Below are 23,133 nucleotides of genomic sequence, written 5' to 3'. Positions count from 1 at the left end.
GTTGTATCGTATCCTTGGAAGTTCTGTAGTGAATGTAAGAACAGTTTTTTCGTTGTATTAAAACGTTTCAAGGGGCACAACATAGTCTTCAAAAAGGTAACTGTCCATGCAGGACTGTTGTTGCAGCAACAAGGAAAAACACTGCTGCTGTTAAGGTGTTAAGGGAATGGAATGTGATTCCAAAAAACGTTCTGAATTGCTCACTGGGGATGAAATTTGGGTAATTTATTTTGAACACCCAGACAAAAAAATCATGAAAGGTTTTCATAGCCAGTTCCTTGCCTAGAGGGTATTCCCACCACAGGCAAGTTCTACGAAAATAAAGTACATTTACTCAGGTGTCAAAAATTGTATAAAAAAAAACAAGAGAAAAAACAAAAACAAAAAAAAACAACGCCCAAGTTAAGGTTTGAAAGGTATAGAGCCCACGAAATGCTAACTGTACAATCTTTCTTAGAACAAAACGGTTATTTACAAAGTGCATTAGAAAATGTCATATAAAATTGTTTTATTTCTCTCGGTGAACCGAACCATTACGTACAACAGCAAAGTTATTTGTCCATGGTTGACCAAACTTAGGAAGCGGTTACGCGTAAAATGTTTGATACTGAATATTGAACAACGTTTGAATGAAATACGTTAACAGAGGAGATAGAAATAGCAGGTACGTGTACAATTTGACAGAATGAGAATGTCAGAATATGCATAACATGACTTGCCTGAGTCTGCGGCCATTTAGAGACTATTATTCATACGTATGTGATTTGGTTTAAAATTGTGGAAAAACGAGCCGGTCAGCTCCTTGTTTATTGTAGCAAGTTTTTTTCTCTTGAAAAGGTCTGGTTGGTGCAGTATTTTTGGTATTCTTTAATATGTATAGGCTGAGGCCATTACAGATTGAACATGGTGGTAAAAAGGCATCTAGTAACCCATGCCGCTTGACGAAAACTATTGACGACGGACAATCAGTCGCGTGGTGTCAACGTACATCAAACCTTTCGACTCTGGTTATAATAACACGCCTAGATCTACATGTCAAGGGGAAAAACAACAACGATTACAATGTTAATGTTTGTATTGTATATGCATTTAATTTCACAAACGTAATACAAAGATTTCGAAAACGTATCAAAATATACAAAAAAAAATGTAAATACGTTAGTATAAATATAAAGAATCTTTAGTTAAACAATAAATGGAAGACAGTGGTATGTTATGTCAAAATAAGCTCGAATAATGTATTCGAATTTGTATTACAACTTTCATAATTTTCAAACGAAATATATAATAAAATAAAGCCTGAAGTTGGTTATTTCATCAGACGTGTCGTTTAAAAATTATGAATGGTGTAAAACGAATAAGAATGTATATAGTTTCACAATGCTGAGAGAATTACTATACAAACACATAAATCTGAAACTGCATCATCTTTGTAAAACCACGTATTGGTGAAATCACTAATATGGACATAAATATATCAAACTGCACTTATAACACAGACAATAAAATCAAAACAATATTTGATGAATCTACAACTAAACCATACAGGAATTATAAAAATACTATGAGAAACAAAGCAGTAAATACATTGTAATATGTCAATGTTCTGTCGATTAAAGCCATAGAACCATAACAGATTACCACTGAAATCAGATTCGATATGTCTAACATGTGACTTACATAGCCAACTGTAATCAAGGATCAAATCCTTTGCCAAACAATACATGATCCTTGTAATAAACAGATAACATCAGTCTTTCAATATCAAAAAGAAATGTAGCACCAAGAAAATGTTAAAACGCAAAAGCTGGAAAAACTTAAACAAGAATAGGATCAAAATTAAAAATACACGTCTAACGTAAATTAAAATTAAGGCATGTCATAAATTTTAATTATTTATGAAATTTCAAAAGAGTAATGCTTGAATATTAAGGGTATCCAGGCAAAACGTGAAAAGTGAAGTTTTCCGATCATTATGCAGAATTCCATTTCCACGGTATTCTAGTTCTGGTAATTAAGATCTGAAATATCTTACTGCAACAATATCTGTTTTTAGTATTTAGCATTGTTAGGCAAGGGTGTTGACTGACAAGTGTATGTAAAAACTATAATGTGCAATGACTGACATATTCAAAACGAAGCAATGGTAATAACGTAGAAATATTGCAGTTTTTTTTTTTCGTGTTAAAAGATCTGCAGAATGGTGCCCAGTCTGGTAGAAAGAAATATGTATACTTATTCGACTGCTATATATTTGTTACAACATGACTGTAGGATAGAATAAAATGTAAAATGAAGTTGAGCTTTGTGTCTTGTATATCACATCCGGTAATTAAAAAGCTTGAATTAATACCCTCTTCCCTGTCTTTATAAACCACAAGTTTTCAACTAAATAAATAACATAGATACCATCATTTGAGCATAAGCAAATATATGAATAACTATTTATTAAACAATTGAACTATTATATATATATCTTGATGTGTTTTCTTAACATAAACATATGTACCTAACTGCGTACTAAAAAACTTCAGAGTATTTTTTAATCTAGACATTGTTGGAGAGAACAGTATAAAATTGTACTCGTTCAGCAGAGATTTAGATACTTAAATGCCTAGATATCTACTAGTCTAATAATAAGTTTATTTTATTACATTTATTTTCAGGCAACGGATTTTCATTCTGTAAAATACTACCTGTTGCATATGCGGCAGTAAGAGAAGCGAACCATATCGTAACTATGAATGGAAATGATTTAACACAAATCTGAAAAGAGACTATAACTGGCAAATGTAAAAACATTGAACCTATCTAAAATATGAAAGAACTAAAGGAAAGAAGTGTTGATTTAGTATGATTTATAACGGTTTGCTATTACAGAAATCCTTCTTGTATTGAGATTATCACACGAATTTCAGCGATGGTCTACCAACTGCCATTTATTCTATACAAATTGCATGTCGCCTCATGGTTTTGGTTTTAAAGTGGTAGAATGAACAGAACTAGACCAATGGTTGTTATGTTCAGGAGATTAGCTTCACACACAAGGTAATTACTGAATGTCATATACATGTATTTTATGTAAAGAATAATAGATGTGTAGAATAGAGTCATTTATGTGTAAAGTGTGTTTTACTAGTGAACTGTTAATAACACAAGTATTGATAATCATACAGTACTGACGTAAGTTATATTAAGTGTTATATACATGATTGTTGTAAGTATTATGCTCTTTGATGAATATGTATGATTCATCATATTTAGCCGCGCCAAGAGAAAACCAACATAGTGCATTTGCGACCAGCTTGATGGATCTAGCCCAGCCTGCGCATCCGCGCAGTCTTGTCAGGATCGATGCTGTGCGCTAACGGTTTCTCTAATTGAAATAGGCTTTGAAAGCGAACAGCATGGATCCTGACAAGACTGCGCGGATGCGCAGGCTGTGCTAGATCCATCAGGCTGGTCACAAATGCACTATGTTGGTTTTCTCATGGTCATAAATGTTAAGGTATTGTAATCTTTATGGCAAATAGTCATGATACTTATTATTACATTTGTATTTCAGTCCATGACTGTTAGAAAAGTGATGACTTGGTATGTGTACCTAAGAGTACAATGCAGATATTTGGAAGATGTTTAAGTGATGAATTAAATTGACTTTATTGACATGGATTAATTAGTATTTATTAACAGTCATGTGATGATATAGTGATGGTTTCATAGTGATAATGTATACTGACCAGAAGAAGTAACTAATGAAGATTAGGTATAATGGACATAATGTTAACGAGCAATAATTATTAATCCTATCAATATTGTGTTCCTAGAGAAGAATCAGTTTGTAAATTAATAATTTATATGCATGTAAAATAATAAACAAAAGGCAAGTAATAACAGGAATACCACAGGAAATTACATATCATTTTGAACTGTTTCATTTTTTACCTACAATCACCAGACAAAAAGTGTTTACCTATATTATCAATCAAAAGGGGGATAATTCTTAAATAATTCAAATCCATATATTGCAATTTAAACTAATGTAAGTATTCTTAATTTAATTTACCCACCGAAAAAATACTTCGCCTTAATAGTACATTACATTACATCATTTAAAAACATTAACAACATGTCAACATTTTACAAATCTGTCATTAAGCAAAAATGCAAAGAAATATACAAGTTACTAGTTTTGTTGAGTATGTGTCTAATGTATTTCAAGATTGTGACGCTTCTAGAATGTAGGCATGATAACTTTTTCTCTTCTTTTCTGTGTAAGACAGTTATTTTTTTCAAGAATACAGTGCCACGTAGTTATCAATGGTTATTTCTCTGATACTTAGCGGAAAGAAGAGGTCAAGAATATACATTATTACACTTTGTAATAATAATTCAGTTTCTTCAATCGGCGCTTAAGATTCACCTTTATATAATTGCTATTTGAGCTCCATAAATAGACTATGGAATTTGGTTATTGAACTATTCTTTTTTTTTTGTATTTTTTTTAGCAGGAAACGATACAAAGCCCAAGCAATAATTCATACAACAAACAAATTAAAGCGTAACAATCCACCTTTTCTCACGACGGTTTACACCTTTTCTGATAAGGCACAACCGCTTATACCTATATGCTCTATCCAAGAGTAACGTAGATTCATACAAAATGACAACGTTTTCCATGCATTTGCCCTCGTTTGTTGATGTGTGCAGTGTTAAGCTGATGAAGCTCGCGTATTACCCGTACCTTTGCTCAGAACCTAGTTTAAAAAAATAACATGTTTAAACGTTTCTAGAGAGAAGACTCCTTTGTCATCACGACGGTTCACAGAATTTTAGGATCTAACAGCCGAGGGGACTCAGTACCAGTACGTGTTACGAAAATAAGGACATTTTTGGAATGCCGATTAATATTTCTATTGCACTGTACCCCATTTTGATGAAGAATAAGCGATAATCAGCTTAAAGAAATTTTATATACGAGCTCATTTAAAACAATTTTATACTCGACTGTGCTCTCTGGTGAGTCTTCTATTTTCACGGGTAAAACTAAGAATTGTTCCAAGTACACGTCTTTATAAGATACTGTTATTTTAAAATCAGAACACTTTTCACATTTTGAAATTTTTAATACCTTATATTGATTCTTTGTATTTGCCTAACATTTGCGGATACTCCCTGTATATTAGTCTGTTAAACAGTAAGCGGTACTTGGATGTCCGAACTCGAGTTTTGGTTCAGCTTCATACATTTCAAACCCAATTTAAATGCGCTTTTCTCTTTTAAGAGGCATATTTTGTGGTTCAGTTGCTCCTTCGACACAGCATCGGCAACATATTTGGAGGCATCGAGTTCGACTTCCGGCTTTTATATAATTACAAGTTCACCATGTAACATATTTACCTTTCTATGACTCGAACCTTAAAACTTTCACACAAATTACTCATTTTCATCTGGATTTCTCCCGGTATCATCTAAATACAGCCACGAACCTTTGAACTGAACTTGTTCCTAAAATGCAAAGCACGTCAATCGTCAATATTTGTGTTCAGTAAAATCACAGTTATAGCTAAGTTGTTGTCTTATGAAGAAAAACTAATGAATCTGTTAATCATTTTCATTTTTTTTTTATGGAGGAAGACCCCAGGCGCCCCTCCTGCATTATTTCATCACGAGCGGGCACCTGGGTAGAACCACCGACCTTCCGTAAGCCAGCTGGATGGCTTCCTCACATGAAGAATTCAACGCCCCGAGTAAGGCTCGAACCCACATCGATGAGGGGCAAGTGATTTGAAGTCAACGACCTTAACCACTCGGCCACGGAGGTCCCCTTAATCATTTTCGTAACTGAGCAAGTACAAATTGATCGCGTTAATACGTGGCTAAACAACGGATACAGGTTTAGTTGCGTATACCTCAAACACCATATTGTATAATAACTTTATTTACAACAAGAGCTCGTCGAACACGAAATGCCCCCCCCCCCCCCCCCCCTTGATGCATTCAGTAATTGCGCAAGGAACAGAAATTATATGCACACTGTAAACAAAAGTTCTACCATTCTGGTTTAATTTGACCTTGGCCTTTAACCTATTAACCTAACAAGAGTGATCTTGGCACCATCCACTGAGCCATTTTTGAATGTTCCAAATTTCAAGACTAGCTCAAGGTCAAAATCAAGGTCAAATTTCATTCCGGTACAAAACAATGTGTATGTGGTCCAAATTTGAAAGCTGTGGCTTGAGAAATGTGAAAGCAGATCACTAGATCAATTTCATGGTCAAAGTTCATTTCGGTAGACAGAACTATGCATGTGCTTCAAATTTGGAGGTTTTAGCTTGAGAAATGTGAAAGAAGGTAATAGGTAAAAATCAATGTCAAATTTCAATTCAGAACACAAAAATATGCAAGTGGTCCAAATTTGAAGCCTGTAGCTTCAGAAATGTGAAAATAGGTCACTAGGTCAATCTCAAGATCAAAGTTCATTAATTTTCAGTACACAAAACTATGCTTGTGGTTCAAATTTGAAGGCTGTAGCTTGAGAAATGTGAAAGTAGGTCACTAGGTCAAAATCAAGGTAAAATTTTATTTTGGAACAAAAAACTATGCATGTGGTCCAAATTTGAAGCCTGTACCTTCAAAAATGTGAAAGTAGGTCACTAGCTAGGTCAATAACAAGGTCAAAGTTTTTTTCGGTACACAAACCTATGCATATAGTCCAAATTTGAAGGCTGTAGCTACAGAAATGTGAAAGTAGGTCACTAGGTCAAGATCAAGGTCAACTCTAGAGAACCACTAGATGATGCTACATTACAAAATATCAAAGCCATAGCCTTTGAGGTTTGGACAAGAAGATTTTCAAAGTTTTTCCCTTTATAAGTTTATGTAAACCATGTGACCCCCAGGGCGGAGCCATACTTGACCCTAGGGGAATAATTTGAACAATCTTAGTAGAGGACCACCTGATGCTGTCATAAACACAATATCAAAGCCCTAGCCCTGTGGTTTTGGACAAAAGGTTTTTCAAAGTTTTTTCCTCAGAAGTCTATATAAACTATGTGACCCCCGGGGTGGGGCCATATTTGACCCCTGGGAAATAATCTGAAAAATCTTGGTAGAGGACCACTAGATTTTGCTACATACCAAATATCAAAGCCCTAGGCCATATGGTTTTGGACAAGAAAATCAGAAACCGTTTAACTGTTCCTGGCCAATGTGACCTTGACCTGTGATCTAATGATCTCAAAATCAATAGGGGTCATCTGCTGGTCATGGCCAACCTAACTATCAATTTTCCTGACATTAGGCCCAAGCGTTCTTGAGTTATTTCCCGGAAACCATTTTACTGTTCCTGGTCACTGTGACATTGACCTTTGACATACTGACCTCAGAATCAGAATCATCTGCTGGTCATGACCAACCTCCCTATCAACTTCCTCGACCCTAGGCCTAAACCTTCTTGAGTTATCTTCCGGAAACCGTTTTACTGTTCAGGGTCACTGTGACCTTGACCTTTAACATACTGACCTCAATATCAATATCAATAGGGGATATCTGCTGGTCATGACCAACCTCCCTATCAACTTTCTTGATCCTAGGCCCAAGCGTTCTTGAGTTATCACCCGGAAACCGTTTTACTGTTCAAGGTCACTTTTATGACATTGTTTTCAGGCGATCTGGCTTAGAATGTATTAGATTTTGAAAATGTTGAAAAGGTACACTAGACCATGCGTAATGATTGCGACGTTAATTTTTACGGGTACGTCTATTTATAAATGTCGTTGTCAATCATGTCCCAGATGTTTTTTATAGGATTGATATCGGGAGTTTTCTGGCTGTTCTTGTATGAAGTTAGGCACGTTGTTACTCCGTAACCAGTCCTGGGTGCTATCGACGGTACGAAGAGGGGTGGGAGCAAATCTTGCTCAAAGATTTTTGGGATCCAGTTTGTTTCGAGCTTGTGTCACTTTATCAAATCAGGAATTATCGTTTAAATTCTTGGAATACTATGACAAACTTTGTGCACGAACCTATGTAACACCCTGTAAATTATTTCTTTTATTCATCAAGCATAATCGCTTGAGCAGCGGAAAATTACAGGGTGACCAAATATCAAAGCCCTAGGCCCTATGGTTTTCATGGTGTGCAGGATCTACCCCATGCCGTACGGATATTTTCTACATGAATATCATCTCAACAACACATATACTGTAAACTAGGAAGTCTTGGGATCGAGCCCCACTGAGGTCACGACCATGCCTTCTCGTATGACACCAGTACTGGTTTTTCCGGGAAGCGGACTCAAGAGTAGTTCAAATAAGCTTGAACTTTTTATCACAATCCAGCTAAAATAGATTTGTATAACTAAAGCTCTTGTCAGAAGCATTGAGAGGACAGTAATTTGACAACAACAACCACAACCATTCAGCCACATAGGACTCAGATGCAGATGAGAGTTATGTGCTAATCAGGTCTCTTTGAATCTGATTCAAGATGATATGTGATTTTTGAAGACATTTTTGTAGCTGGTGCACTTTTGTGTTTATATTAACTTTCAGAATTTTACTGATGAGATCTTAATTTATTTTAGACTGTGGTCAAGATCAGCACAAACCTTTCAGGTTTTACCTTGTATAATTTGAAGTCTTGCAGCTTTATTTATGTATAATGTGCTTTTTATGCTTGATAAATCATGTGCTTCTCTTTATGTTTATTTGTTTGTACTGTTATATGATTGTTAGTTGTTATTATCCCCGACAAAGTCGGAGGGATATAGTACTGGCGTTGTCTGTCCGTCCGTGTGTCAGTCCGTCCGTCTTTCCGTCCGTCCGGAGCCATATCTATGAAGTAGTTGGGAATAATTAAATAAAACTTCATATACATGTTTACCACTATGAGGTTATGCGGCCCGTCAAGTTTCAGCCAGAGTGCCTGAGTAACACCAGAGTTATGGCCCTTAGAAGTCTCTAGTGTTAACTATATAGGGCACTATAAATATGGCAATTTCTGCTTCACAACTTTTGATATATTTGACCTAGAACTATGAAAATTCAATTGAATTTAGATCACTATAATGTGGTTGTGCACACACAATTTCGTCCGGATTTCTTTAGTAACTTGAGAGTTATAGTCCTTTCATGGTTCAAAAATATACATATTTGTACATAACAAACTTATCATTTTATAGAATTTCATTAAACTTCTTTCATTCTTTTCCATGAACATTTATTATAAACATGTGAACTTGTGTACCCACACCTGGTCACCCCCTTGCCTTGGTCACACCCCTCCTCCTCCCAACCCCAAATCCCCAAACTTTTTTTTTTCATTCCTTATTTTAGAATTTTTAAACCTTCCATGAATAGTTATCAACATGCAAGTTGTACAATTATTCTGCCACTTTGCTCCTCCATCCAGTCATACCCACCACCGACCATGCATCCCTCCCCCACCCCAATGTTGTTTTTCATTTTTTTATCAATATTTATAATCAGCATTTGAAGTTTTTTACCCTCACCCGTTCATCCCCGCCCCCCCCACCGACCCCCCCCCCCCCCCCCCACACACACACAAAAATAATTTAAAATTTATATACATATATTTTTCCATTCCTTTTTCAAAGAATGTTCAAACCTTCAACATATGAAGTTGTAACCACACCACCCCGCCCCAGCCATGTTCAAGATATCTTACTTGATTGTGTTCTCTTAAGGACATCTTCTTTAAAATTCAAATGTACATGTTAAACAGCAACACTTGGTGCCAACCTACTAAAAGACAATATTTCGTTCCAGTTACACTTCAAGCTAACATTTCATACACTAAACATATTCCATTCAGAATAATTTCTTTAGTCAGGATCAACATAACATACATTTATTATGTTTTAAACAATTGTTTCTGTTATATTAATTTTGACCCTTTGAGAATATAACAATTACACATAAACTTATATATCGACCTTGAAAAATAAATCCAAAATTTGCAAAAATCTTGGCAAGGCAAGACAATTGGAGGGCAAACCAATAAGACACACAAGAGATGATAATATCTGAATGTATTATGAACAAACTTTTTTATATTATACAAGAGGGCAGTGATGGACTTATATCGCTCACCTGAGTTTATAGTTGCTTGCTTGAACAAATTGATTTGCTAAGCTCAAAAACAAAACAAAAAACTAGGTATGTAGGTCATAATAAACATTATTCAAGATAACTACTGAAACCTGTTACAAATTATACAAGTGGCCCAAATCTCTTTGCCGTAGCTTCAAAAACAACAAAGTAAGTTTGCTAAGAATATTAAAGGTGAATACTGCAATCTGTATCAAACGTTATACAAGGGATCCCCCTGGTGTGATATATATTGAACCCAGGGTTATGATTTGAACATGTCTTGGTAGAGAACCAAAAGAGCATGTCACATACGTTTATCTAAGCTCTTGTCCTTATTAGCTCACCTATTCTTTAAATTAGCATCTCCTCCTAAACAACCTTGCCATTTCTGACAAAACTTCACAGGGATGGTCCTTATATATTCTTCTTTAATATTTATTCAAAGATTGGAGTTCCATCCAAAACTCTGGTTGCCATGGAAACCAAAAGAAAAAACTATAAAACTCTTCTTTCCGAAATCACAGGTCCTATGCTCTTATATTTGGTATGTAGTAATATCTGGTGGTCCTCTACCAAGGTTGTTCAAATTATCCCCCGAGGGTTAAATATGGCTTTGGGGGCCACATTGTTTACTTAAATCTTCTTGCTCAAAACCACAGGGCCTAGGGCTTTGATATTTGGTATGTAACTTTGTCTAGTGGTCCTCTACCAAGATTGTTCAAATTATCACCCTATTGCCAAAAATGGCCCTGCCCTGGGGTCACATGTTTTATATAGACTTGAAAATCCTCTTGTTCTTAACCCCAAGGAATACAGCTTTGATATTTGGAATGTAGCATCATCTAGTTGGTCTCTATGAAGATTGTTCAAATTATATCACTAGGGTCAAATATGGCCCCTCTCCGGGGTCAATGGTTTATACTGACTATTCATTGAACAATCTGAAGACTATGAAAGGAATATTCCAGTGAAGTTTCATCAAAATTGGCCTGGTGGTTTAGGAGGAGATGTTGTTTAAAGAAAGATGTTGACGCACGACGAACGACGCACGACGGACAATCACCGGCCACAATAGCTCACCCTTGAGCACTTCGTGCTCAGTTAAAGCCCTGCTCCCCAGCTATTCAAATTCTTTTGTGTGTATGCAACCCATGATAACAATAGGTAACTGTTAACGGCCACGTGCCACACTTTAGCACGCAAAACCACAGGTACTTCGTATAGAATTTAATATAAAATAGACTCTGTTTTGACAGGCGTCATTGTTCATAGTCAGGATTTTCATGCTTTTTCAGTGACAATTTAAGGTTAAAAGGTAGGACGGGAGCAGGGCTTTAAGTTAATAAGTCATCCATCAAACTGTTTTAACAAAAGACAATAGCAAATTTACTGCACTTACTACGACAACCTCAAGTGTATCAACTTAAATGATCATTCCGAATCGTAAAATTTAAACTGAATTAATATTTTGATGCTCCGTACCTTGCGTTCCAATCTGACTGAAGTACTTGATCTTCTAAACGAAGATCTGAGAACGACCCATTCACATACGTCTTCTGTATATTTTGGATTTCCAGCATTGCTATTTTTATTTTAACCAATGAGACGACTTGTTAGAATGTCAAAGAGTAAGAAAAATGTGCAGTTATTCCAGGGCTCGAACTCGGGACCCCTCGATTACTAAGCAAGTGGCCTACCGACTGAGCTAACCGGCTATCTGACATAATCCGACATAAGAATTGTAAATATCAAAAGACAAGGCTACAGGTAATTTGCTAAATTTTGTAAGTTAAATTCTGATTGGCTAGCGAAAGGGTCGTCAGAACGAGGCTATGAATAGGTCGTTCTCAGATCCTATGCGTAGCGTAATAGGAGATGTACTTTAGTCAGATTGCTTGCGTTCCTCATTCACAGCTTTACAGTACTTGCACGTCACACATAGTAGAAGCAGAACCAGTATCGCTGTTACAAAAACGAGTACCACAATGGCCACCTGATATAACAACAGGTCCGTGCAACTGTTATGATTATTCTCCGACATATCTACAAGGCTTAAGGTACTAGTAGATTGATACAAATCTGAAAGTGAAGATAGTAATCATTTATACTAAAATGGTTACTTCAACATAATACAAAGTGTATCTCAATAATGTGCAAGGCCATCCACAATGATCTTATAAACTGAGACACGGTTTCATCATAATTATGTATCGTTTTAAAAAACATTAACTGACTTTGCACGGATGATGCATACTTAGGAGAAAATCGGCTTACCTGTACGAAAATAGGACCAGTTTTACAGCTGTAAAACGTCTGTAAAATACCTGTATTTTGAAATTACAACTGTAAAAGACCTGTATGTGAATTTCCAGAAATACAGTTGAAATTTACAGGTGTAAAATAATTGCAGGTCTCAAAAATACAGCTGTAAAAAATTTTAGTTGAAAGTTACAGCTGTAAAATGGTCATGCCTCAAAACTACATCTGTAATTTGTTTTTAGAGGGAAACATGAGTTCTGTCAGCCATCTTTAATGCATTTTGGCGGGATATAACTTAAATTCACAGAGCCACCACATCATCTAAAATATTGGAATTTTAGCCATTATGGAGTAAGTGCAAATGTTTAATTATCTAATACAGTTGTAAAAGGACATATGTAAGCACATGCATTAACAATTTACTCTTTATTTGAAACTGATAAGTTTAAAGCAAAAAATACAAAATTGTCATATGTTTTCATGACAAAGTTTTATAAACAAGATATGATGAATAGTTTCTACTTTGTATCCTAGTTCTACTCTTTAACTTTGCAATTGCTAAACTAGAAACATATTTCTTATTGTTCTTTACTTACTAGATCATTTATTCTGCCATTCATGTAGTAATTGCTACCCTTTCTAGAGAATTACAATCTACAGCTGTAAAATCAATGTTGTTATATAAAATCTACAGGTGAAAAATTGAGGTAATCATGACTGTAATTTTGAACAAAATTACAGGTCTTTTACAGCTGTAAAATTTTGTACAGTAAGCTCGTTTTCATATTTATTATGATCCTATAAGCATAAATTTTTGGTATATTTAGATAAACGGAAATACGATTTTCGTCGGCTTCTACTGAATATGATATATACAAACTGAGTTGACTATTACGTTGGGACAGTCTTATGTTACTGACGTTGAGGTAATTATAACTGTTTACATAATGTAGCTATAGGCAGAGCATCGAATGGGCTTTGTTCCTTGTAAGCAGTAAAGAAGACAAAGAAGACACAGCAATATTAAAAATGAGGCACCAAAACTGCGTCTTTATGAAATATCTAATGAGCATTAGAAACTATACGACAGCTATCAGATCTGATCTGTTTTGAACAAATTATTGAACATGTGCACAGAAAATGTGAAATTTTTTCAAGTAACATTTTTGTATGGATGTATGACTTCATTTTGTTTTGTAAAAACTAGTATTTGTTATTTTAAGACTTTGGTCGACTTAACTAACTAATGCTTGAGATTTTATTGGTTTCCTCTTTGAAGTCAATATTAAAACTGTATCGTAGTTTTATGTTAATAAGAATAGGTTTAAGTCTTGATTACAAGAAGACGCTTCCACGCGTTTATACTACATATCATACTGTATTCGCTAAGACAGATCAGTGTAACAGACTAGATTACAAGACCAAGGATGTCGCAACAGCTGTATTCTCTAGTCGTACGTTTGCTGTACTTATCAATTTACTATATACAGATTTATTAACAGACTAGTGCTACAGAAAATCAAACGGTGAAATGAGAAGAAGTAATGTCAATGTTTTCCTATTTTAGCTCTGGTGGCCCCTATAAAAATGAGTCAAACGGAATCATTTGAACAAATCTGATAGAGGATCTTACAAGGATACAACAGACCTAGTTTTGTGATGATTCTTGAAGTCTTGTACATATCAAATCACTTTGGTTAAAAACGAATTCGGGTAGAAAGCACTACGTTGCAGGCCCATCCTGAAATGCCTCAAAAGCAAATTAAAACTTTCTTTCAAGCTGAACTCGTGTATGCCTTCTGGGGATATCTTATCTAAACTCTTATGATTTGAAAAATTGAAAAATCGGATTCAATAAGTAATATTAATGTGGGAAACCAGATATCTAAATATAACTGATGCTACTGATAAAAGAATGGGAAACCTATAATTACATAACTATAAATAAGATTCCTGACGTGCAAATACGTTTTTTGATAGTGTTTCAGTTACACGGTGTATGATCAATCCTATATTGTTGGTACAAAAGTCGCGTCTTCAACTCACTGGTGCGTACAAGCATTTAACTTTTCCTATTTGTCTTGGTTAAACATTGTAAGTCGGAAGTCTAGTGACCTTATTTATCGTCCCTTTATTCTCAGATTTGTCTTTATTTCATAACTTGGGTGATTTTACGGAACAAATCGAAGATGTAAAAAAGTAATCGACACAGTATTTTGCCCAATTTTGTATCCGATTATGAAATAAAATGTGTTTTCAGTTCCGTGTCATAGTAGAGGAAGGTGACATGTGTGATGAAAATGTATTTAAAATGCGAATCCTGGTATTTTGGTATTGTTCGGATGTTTAATTAGATGGTGTTAATATTAGAGTATAAAAATAGCGGAAATAACTTCTCGCAAATGCAAAAATCTTGCAATATTTATTTATTAGTAAGTCAACTATATTTTTTGTGTAAAGGCACCTATATTATGTCGAAAATATTTTGTCCCAGAGCTTATGAAACATTAAATTTGGGAGGTATTTGTGAGAGCTGTCTGTTTCTGGCTGAAAAAAATCCTTCCTTTATCCTTCGGCATATAGGCCTAATTGTCAAAAATGCGCGTGTCAGTTTTTAATCTTTGTTTAAGGTTTTGTTTATTACAGTGTCGCCCCTATTAAAGGGCCAATCAATTTTGGACTATGAGTCACCTTTTCCTCTGTGCGCATTACCTCTCGAATCCTATCCTTGCAGGCCAGGCGGTCTAGCGGGATTCAACCTCCCGCTCCGAAGGAGGACGCTAGGCCAACGGAGACACAGACTTTGTACGTGTGTTCCTTTCTGGTGTTTCTTACTAAATGGAGATGTAACAACGAGATATTTTAGGGGGGGTGGGGCGGGGAGGAGGTGGGATGAGGCAATGTGACATGTGATGTTGACGCATCATGGTTACGTCATGATGTCTTGCGTGCTGAATGCTTTTTTCGAGATAGTTAGATGGAGTCTACCAAGAATTACAACTTTAGAAAGAGAGGTGATATTCTTTTGTTTACTTTCAATGAATTTAGATTTATACTTATCTATACTGTACAAATTAATTTATTCTCGACTTCAAAATGAGTTCTTTGATTTCTTTACTGTAGAGAGATCAGGAAAAAAACATAGGATCGGCCGAGTAGTCATCAGGTGAGCGGTTACGTTCTACAAGTTTACCACTGAGACATGACAACAATGTTAATTGAATGTAAGGTTGATTTATGACCCCCGGGCGTTGAACAAAAATGAAAATTGCAGTTCATGTTTGAAAATGTCCGGAGTAGCGTGGATGCGCATTGGTTGGTTGGACTCCATACTCAGAGGTCGCGGGTTCGAATCCCGAAAGCATAATTTGACTGTGACTTTCACAATCCTTTCCTTCCACGCGAGTACTGGTCAGAAATCCAGGAAGAAGTCGTTTAAGGTAGAATATGTGCATGCAATTAAATGTAGCAAAATATAAATTTATCTATACATGTATGACAGGGTTAATGAAAGTTTACCAGACGGGCCTCAAATTCTCAACGTCCACTGCTGACAATAACTGTAGCTATTATAACAGTATTTTCACGTGCAAATGGCTTTGAAAGGCATTTAAGGGAACTCGTTTTCAAAATCTACTTCATTTATGTACGGGCCGGGTCCATGGTGTAGAATCTAGGGAATACATATATAGACAAGTTTGTATTCTCTGAAACCTCTCACTGATGAAAGCCCTGCTACTGACCATGATTCTTTATGTAAGAAAGTAGGGTGCTGCTTACGGACTTTTGGGTCTAGTACTGGTCCTTCCCAGGAACTAAAGCTATGGGAACTGCCCGCCCTATATAGCAGAAATAATGTTGAAAGTGGGCATACAACCGAACAAACAAACATCATTTATGTACACGTTACCTTTGTGTAGACAAATAATAAACACCACTATAAATCTCATACATGCTAGGAAGTTAGATCTTATACCTGCGGAACACAATTTTCGTTATAAATGATAAGGGCCACGTGCGTAAACGTACAAAGGACTATTTCGGCACTTCTGTGGTGTAGTCGCTGACTTGTAATCATAAAACTTTAGTTCCCGTCTCACTATCGATCTTACTCTTTATGCGAGAAAGCAAGGTTACTGAGAATAGGGATCTAGTCCTTCCCTAAACCTATGCTCAAAGAAACGTCCCATATATACTCGTATAATGGATTTATGTCGAAAGCAGCTGTTAAACCAACGATTAAAAATACAGTTGCTAAATATTACATTAAAGTTTTGGAAAATAACGGAGGTGCCTCAGTTCAGTGTTATACGTAAATATCGATGCTTTTTATTTTGATGAAATTGTGTTTTTAAGAGTAGAAATTGATTCAAAAAATGATTTCTGTTCTTTTACTGTTTCTGTTTAGATAAAAATTAAATATATTTGTAAAAAAAACTATGCTCAAAACATCACAAATCTTAAAAAAATTGCAATAAACGATTTCCATTTGCTTCATTTTTACAGGCGTTTATTTGGCGAAAACTTCTGAAGCTTTTCATTTTGTTTTCATGCAGGTGGAAGCTTGGAAGTTACTTATGTTCCGTGATAACATCAGTCGTATTTTTCGACGTAACTGCCTGCTGCTCCATAACGTGTTTACATTTTTTGTACGTAAAAGTTCGTTGCTTATACCAAAAAGTGAAGGCACCGCTAGTTTTGTATCAACAAAATAGGATTGATCATACACCGTGAGTTATGAAACGGCGGGCAGTTAAACCTAACCAGTGCAGTACAAACCTGTCCGTACCTAACTGCCCATATTAATCAGAGGCGGAGGACGAATGATTTCAGAGACAATATCTTTTATCAAATCGTCACGGAGAATATACGCTCAGCCCGGAGATCGAATTCACAACCCCGCGATAAACAGATCTGCGTTCTCCCTATTGAGCTAAGCGGGTGGGATCAACTACGCTTAGATAAATATTCTGACCATGGCAGGGCTATAACTCTGGTCTGGCTGTGTGAAAACCTGGTACACAATTTAACATGCTAAACAACAATCCCGTTAGATTTGATAACTGTAGGTTTAATTCTTTTTGAGATATGCACGACAAAACTTTGGACGTATGGACGGACGGGAAAAATACTTTTTTTAAACAGTGGGTATAATTAAAGAAATGTTAGTGACAGTGCACCCGTCAGAGAGGCCATGGCATTATATTTTATTTTGAAGTAAATCTTATTTCAAAGTTATGGGTCTTGCCATAAAGAATGCGGATGAAAATTTGAAAATACATAAACCTTTAAACTAAAATCAAGCTTAAAGTTATAATCCTGGACAGATAAGAGTCCGTAGCGAATTAAATAGGAAGGTCATTGCATAAAACTTCCATTAACGAAGACATTGTCTGGCTAAATTTACTTGTACATTGATAGATTCTGCCGGTGGAGACGGATATAAAACTGTTAACTTTCGATTTCAGTGACACAACCGGCATCTTTTGGATACGTCCGTAACATTTCCGAAAGGAGTCGGAAACTACGCTAAAGGAAGTGGCTAATCGTACGGTCCTGTATGAATAGTGAAATAACCCGCAGGTGGCTATTCGTGCGGCAGTTTTGTATTACATTGTACTCAAGTCATTCAACTGATATATTTTCAACCGATTTCTTTCTTTTCTTAAATTTTCAGTCGCATATAAACAGAAATGATTTCGAATATAGAAAAAGGCTAATTTTATGTCTATGTGCAATACTGTTGTCATCGTAAGATATATATATGCAATACATGTAAATCAATGAATTGTAAGTGAGAATAATAAAAATGTCATCTATAGAAGTTCACACCATGGTTTGAATTTCATGTAATATGCTTTCTTTTCCCATCATATTTCGGTTGAAAAGACTGGAAATAACAGAGAGTGTCTGTCTGTATGTCTGTATTATCTTACTTTATATTATTCATGCCGGAGAGCCGTATTCACTATTCATATATCATTAATTACAGTATATCTGTATCTTATGTATGGAGTTCAATCCGGATAAGTGTGAGGTATTGAGGATTACTCAAAAAAATATCATCAACAATTATACACGTAAAACTAGAGACGCTGTTAAATACCTTGGCGTCACACTAAGTAAAGATCTCAGTTGGTCAAAACATATTGATAATATCACATCAAAAGCAAATAATTCACTTAGATTCATCAGAAGGAATTTCAAAACAAACAACAGGAAAGTAAAAGAAACAGCTTACAACACCTATGTCCGCCCACAGCTGAAATACTGCTCTTCTATAAAATGGCACTAAAATTTACATGTCTTCACATGGTACTGACAATGTTCCCCAAGAATTGAGGACAGCTATCGTTGCCCATGTATACATAAAGGGCCCAAGAAGCAAAGCCAGCGACCCGCCCGCTTAGCTTAGCTTAGCTCAGTAGGGACAGCGTTGGTCTACGGATCGCGGAGTCGTGAGTTCGATCCTCGGACGGGGCGTAGGTTCTCCGTGACGATTTGATAAAAGACATTGTGTCTGAAATCATTCGTCCTCCACCTCTGATAACTCATGTTGGGAAGTTGGCAGTTACTTGCGGAGAACAGGTTTGTACTGGTACAGAACCCAGGAACACTTGTTAGATTAACTGCCCGCCGTTGCATGACTGAAATACTGTTGAAAAACGGCGTTTAACCCAAAACAAACAAAAGCAAAGCCAGCAATTACAGGCCTATTCTCTTACTTGCATTGCTTCCAACTGACAGAGTATGTTTAGTATCAAATATTATAAATCATCTAGATAATAAAACTTGCCTAATTCTATCAAACATTGCTTCCACTAAAAGCACAGTTGTGAATCTCAGTTAAATGATTTTAGTCTAGACATTTTTGATAACCTTGAAGCTGGTAAACAGAGTAAGACATACCTAAAAGTAGTGATTTCAGCAAATATTTTGGTCTACAAGCTATTTTAATTAGGTATATATAGAGAAAAACATACATGTGTATTCAATCTTTCCTTAAAAACGAACACAAAAGACCACCAATCAGATATACTACCTGTGGTGTCGGGGGTACCCAAAGGGTCTGTCCTTCACTTAAAAGCAGCGTAAGACTCGTTGCTGATAATACAGTAGTTTTTCTCACTATTAATAGCATGCATGATTGTGACACTCTGCAGCAGGACTTTCATAAGTTAGAACTTGGGAAAAGACCTGGTTCGTGGAGTTTAATTCTGATAAGTGCGAAGTAATTAGGATATCAAAACATAAAAACAAAGAAAAAAAAGCATTGCTTTTCCCATATCTATGAATTAAAAACTAAAATAAAACGCTAAAACTTTTGGCGAACCATCAGTGAGGACTTCAGCTGGAAATCGCTTATAAAATGTATCAAACAAGACCCTAAAAAACATAAAAAGAAATGTTCAAACAAATATTAAATACAAAAATTAAAGAAACTCCGTATAAAACATATGTTCACCCATGACTGGAATATTGCTCTACTGTTTGGCATCCATGGCTAAAAATTCTAACATATGAAATTGAAGGAGTGCGTAAGGCTGTAGCCAGATATGTTCTAATCAACTATGACTGCAGATCAATCATCACAGAAATGTTAACTGTACTTAAATGGCAAACGTTAGAAACAAGGAGAAATTTCACATCCCTAATTATTTTGTATAAAATCCATCATTCCATTGTTTTTGTAGATCACCAGTACCAACAAGAATCTAGGGACCTTTACTTTCATATTCCCTCCTCTCGCACACATTATCACATGAACTCATTTTTTTCCTAGAACCATTTGACTCTGGAACAACCTACTACATCATGTAAAATCCAGTGCTACTCTTAACGAGTTCTGCAGTGGCCTAGATTACTAATGTCCTAAGCTGAAATATATGTTTATATCATCGTTTAACCTTTAACTTGTAATATAGTAGTACTGATTTTAATACTGCACCCTCATTTTTAATTTCAACTGCGGCTTAATCATCAATTTGCCGACCAGACATTCGCCTCCCAGTCATAGACAGTTATTCACTGTGGGGACTATCATGCAGATGTAGATGAATTGATTGATCGCACGGGACCATACAAAGAGCCACGCTGAATCTATTTTAAGAAACACAACAACATCATGATCGCATTTTCTGGTAAACTGCCTTTACTTTTATTGAACAACAGGCGTAATTTGATAGCATAAATGCATTTTTTTTGTAGAAATGGCAGAGAAAAGCAAAGTATTTGTAAATTTCTACATTTGTCCGCCGTCTTTAAACAAAATCCGATCACAGCCAATCAGCCATTGATGTTTTCGACGTACTTAAATTTTCGTCACGTGACACTGTCTTCGTTGACTTACGGAAATCAGCGAAGCCTGGCGGGTTAATTGTATTAGGGACCCGCGGGTCATTAAATATTTTATGATTTTATATCCATTCGTATCTCAACAATATTTGGCAATCCAAGTCAGACTAACGGGCGAATGTGTTCTTAAGACTGTTTTCTACAAATCTACAAAGTTATTTGCTTTCTTGTTACGGTGATTTTGAATACGATTACAATTTTAAATTGAAAGGACACTTGATTCATGCCTTTGTGCATTCATATCGGATTGCTGTCAGGGTTACATACCTTATAAAGATATGATAAAATAACTATTTTTAATTTCAAGTTCATTACAAGTCTTTTTATCAGTTGTCAATAGTGATTCAAACAGCTTTCCAGAGAAGAAAATACAAAATGTATGTTACTGAAAAAAACTTACTTGAGCAAGTACTCAGGCAGAACTGAGGTGAAGTGTTCTTGGTCCGTCCACAAATGTATCCACATTTGTAGCACTTGCTTCTGTTCAGATACATGCTTGCTCCACAATTTGATCTTGAATCTGTTAAATACAATAAAAACAACATACGTCTTTGGTATGACGCGGCAGGGGATCGAACCCACGACCTCCCGCACTCGAAGTGGACGCTCTACCACTAGGATACCGAGGCGGCTGTTTTGGTATGTAAGTGTCGAATAACACCGCGTGGATTTCTGACATGATTTGTAAATACGTTAAGCATAAAAAGATTAAATTAAACAACCATAAACCACCACCAATACTCAATACATATCTCTAACTCTGATATGTATTACATCCCTGAGTGAACTATCCTGGAAAACAGTCTATGAGGGGACCATCTACCGCATTACGCCGAATATTCAGCTTTAAGACGCTTACACCACCCACACGTGCATGGCCACTCATTACCCACTAATGGGAATGTATTGCAATTTCACACATTTGTTCGCTCAGATAATTTGACATGCAGTGCATAGGTTCCATAACTCTACATAGCAATTTACAAAATAATGCCCCTTTTTCGACTGTTTTGGGTTAAGTTTTTGTATGTAAACTAGCTAGTATCTTAGTACCCACTTATGGGAATGAACTGAAACTTCACGTACTGGTTCACTGTGATGATCTGATATGCATGACACAAGTTCCCTAACTCTGCTTTGCAATTATTACAAAATTATGTCCCTTTTTGACCCCGCAGTTTGTTGGTTAAGTTTTTGTATGTAAGTTGGTATCTCAGTACCCACTAATGCGAATGGATTGAAACTTCACACGATTATCCAGTGTCATGAGATGGTATGAACTGTACAGGTCCCATTACCCTGTTTTGCAATTTTACAAAAGTATGCCACGTTTCCGACTTTAATATTCATTCAACTAACAAGACTGTTGAATAGTCGAGCGTTGCTGTCCTCCGACAGCTCTTGTTAAGTTTGATTCTGAAGACAATCAGAAGTCCGAGAAATTCTACAAACCAGCAATTGTTTATACACTAAGTATGTCAAATGAAGTATTCAAAGACAGAGACTCTTTATCTAAATTTCATATAGTTTTGTTTATCAGCTCTTCTATATAAGTAACCTATAGAAACAGTGTTTAACGTAAGCTATACACTTACTTTGACAAGATAAATCCAGGAAGTGGTCTGTCTCATAACGGAATACGTTATCATTTGTGCCGCCAGTTATAGGACCATACACGTGTTGTTCGTCTGAAGCCAAATCAGTGAAAACACTTTGCGGTTGTATCTTTCCAGTAAATACAACGATCGTGTTTACTATCGTTAGAGCTTCACCAGCTTTCTTCTCGTCGTCGAAATGTGATATATCATTTAATAATAAAAATAACTGTATATCCATGTCTTGTGTTGGAAAGAAAGGGTACTGTCATCTGCATAATTGTAAAGAGTTGACCTATGTACGAAATAGAATATATCATTTAAGAATATATTAAAGACCAGAGGCCCGAGGATTGAACCTTGAGGGACACCTTTAAGATTTCTTGCCATTCACTAGTTATTTTACCGAGTTTAACCCTTTGAGACCTATGTGAACGGTACTGTAGTTTAGCATGAGTTTGCAGGCTTTCTCTGATAAACCATATGCCTCAAGTTTGAGGACTATGAGATTATGTGGTAAGCAGTCAAAGGCTTTGGATAAATCCATTAGTATGGCGCCTATAAATTGATTTTCATCAAGGGATTTTTTTCTAGTCTTCAACTAACTTTAACAATGTTGTTTGGAAGCCATAGGATGACCTAAAAGCAGATAGATATGGATGGAAGATATTTTCAAAAAAGTCAGTTAACTGATCACTCATGATTCTTTCATATATTTTGGACATAGTGGGTAAGATGCTAACTGGCCTGTAATTTTTTTCAATGAAGGGATCATCTTTTTTATATATGGGTCTAACCTGGGCTTGTTT

At 35.9% G+C, this 23,133-nt stretch overlaps 1 protein-coding gene and 1 long non-coding RNA gene across 2 annotated transcripts; both read right to left on the bottom strand.

Annotated features, from left to right (window-relative positions):
- Positions 1–1,057: 1,057 nt before the first annotated feature.
- On the bottom strand, positions 1,058–11,999 carry LOC128557869 (uncharacterized). Its single transcript, XR_008371458.1, has 3 exons — positions 11,598–11,999; positions 5,401–5,508; positions 1,058–4,757 (listed from the first exon to the last, which is right to left on the bottom strand). It is a non-coding gene; the product is annotated as an uncharacterized LOC128557869 (long non-coding RNA).
- On the bottom strand, positions 11,998–22,565 carry LOC128558091 (uncharacterized). The gene is made up of 3 exons (XM_053546917.1): positions 22,325–22,565; positions 21,130–21,249; positions 11,998–12,194 (listed from the first exon to the last, which is right to left on the bottom strand). Exons 1-3 carry the CDS (start codon positions 22,563–22,565, stop codon positions 11,998–12,000), a joined length of 558 nt encoding a protein of 185 aa, XP_053402892.1.
- Between the last annotated feature and the right edge of the window lie 568 nt (positions 22,566–23,133).

This window comes from Mercenaria mercenaria, chromosome 6 (assembly GCF_021730395.1).
Source record: "Mercenaria mercenaria strain notata chromosome 6, MADL_Memer_1, whole genome shotgun sequence".
In the NCBI taxonomy this organism is placed as follows: domain Eukaryota; kingdom Metazoa; phylum Mollusca; class Bivalvia; order Venerida; family Veneridae; genus Mercenaria; species Mercenaria mercenaria.
This window is presented reverse-complemented; position numbering and strand designations above follow the sequence as displayed.

What these genes read in the sequence shown, in the direction of transcription:
- LOC128558091 (XM_053546917.1), bottom strand. Translation starts at nt 22,565, where the DNA reads ATGGATATACAGTTATTTTTATTATTAAATGATATATCACATTTCGAC. An exon ending in CCTGGATTTATCTTGTCAAA is followed by an intron (nt 21,250 to 22,324) that starts GTAAGTGTATAG and finishes TGTATTTAACAG; the next exon opens with ATTCAAGATCAAATTGTGGA. An exon ending in CTGCCTGAGTACTTGCTCAA is followed by an intron (nt 12,195 to 21,129) that starts GTAAGTTTTTTT and finishes CTTCACTTTCAG; the next exon opens with ATTTGTATCAATCTACTAGT.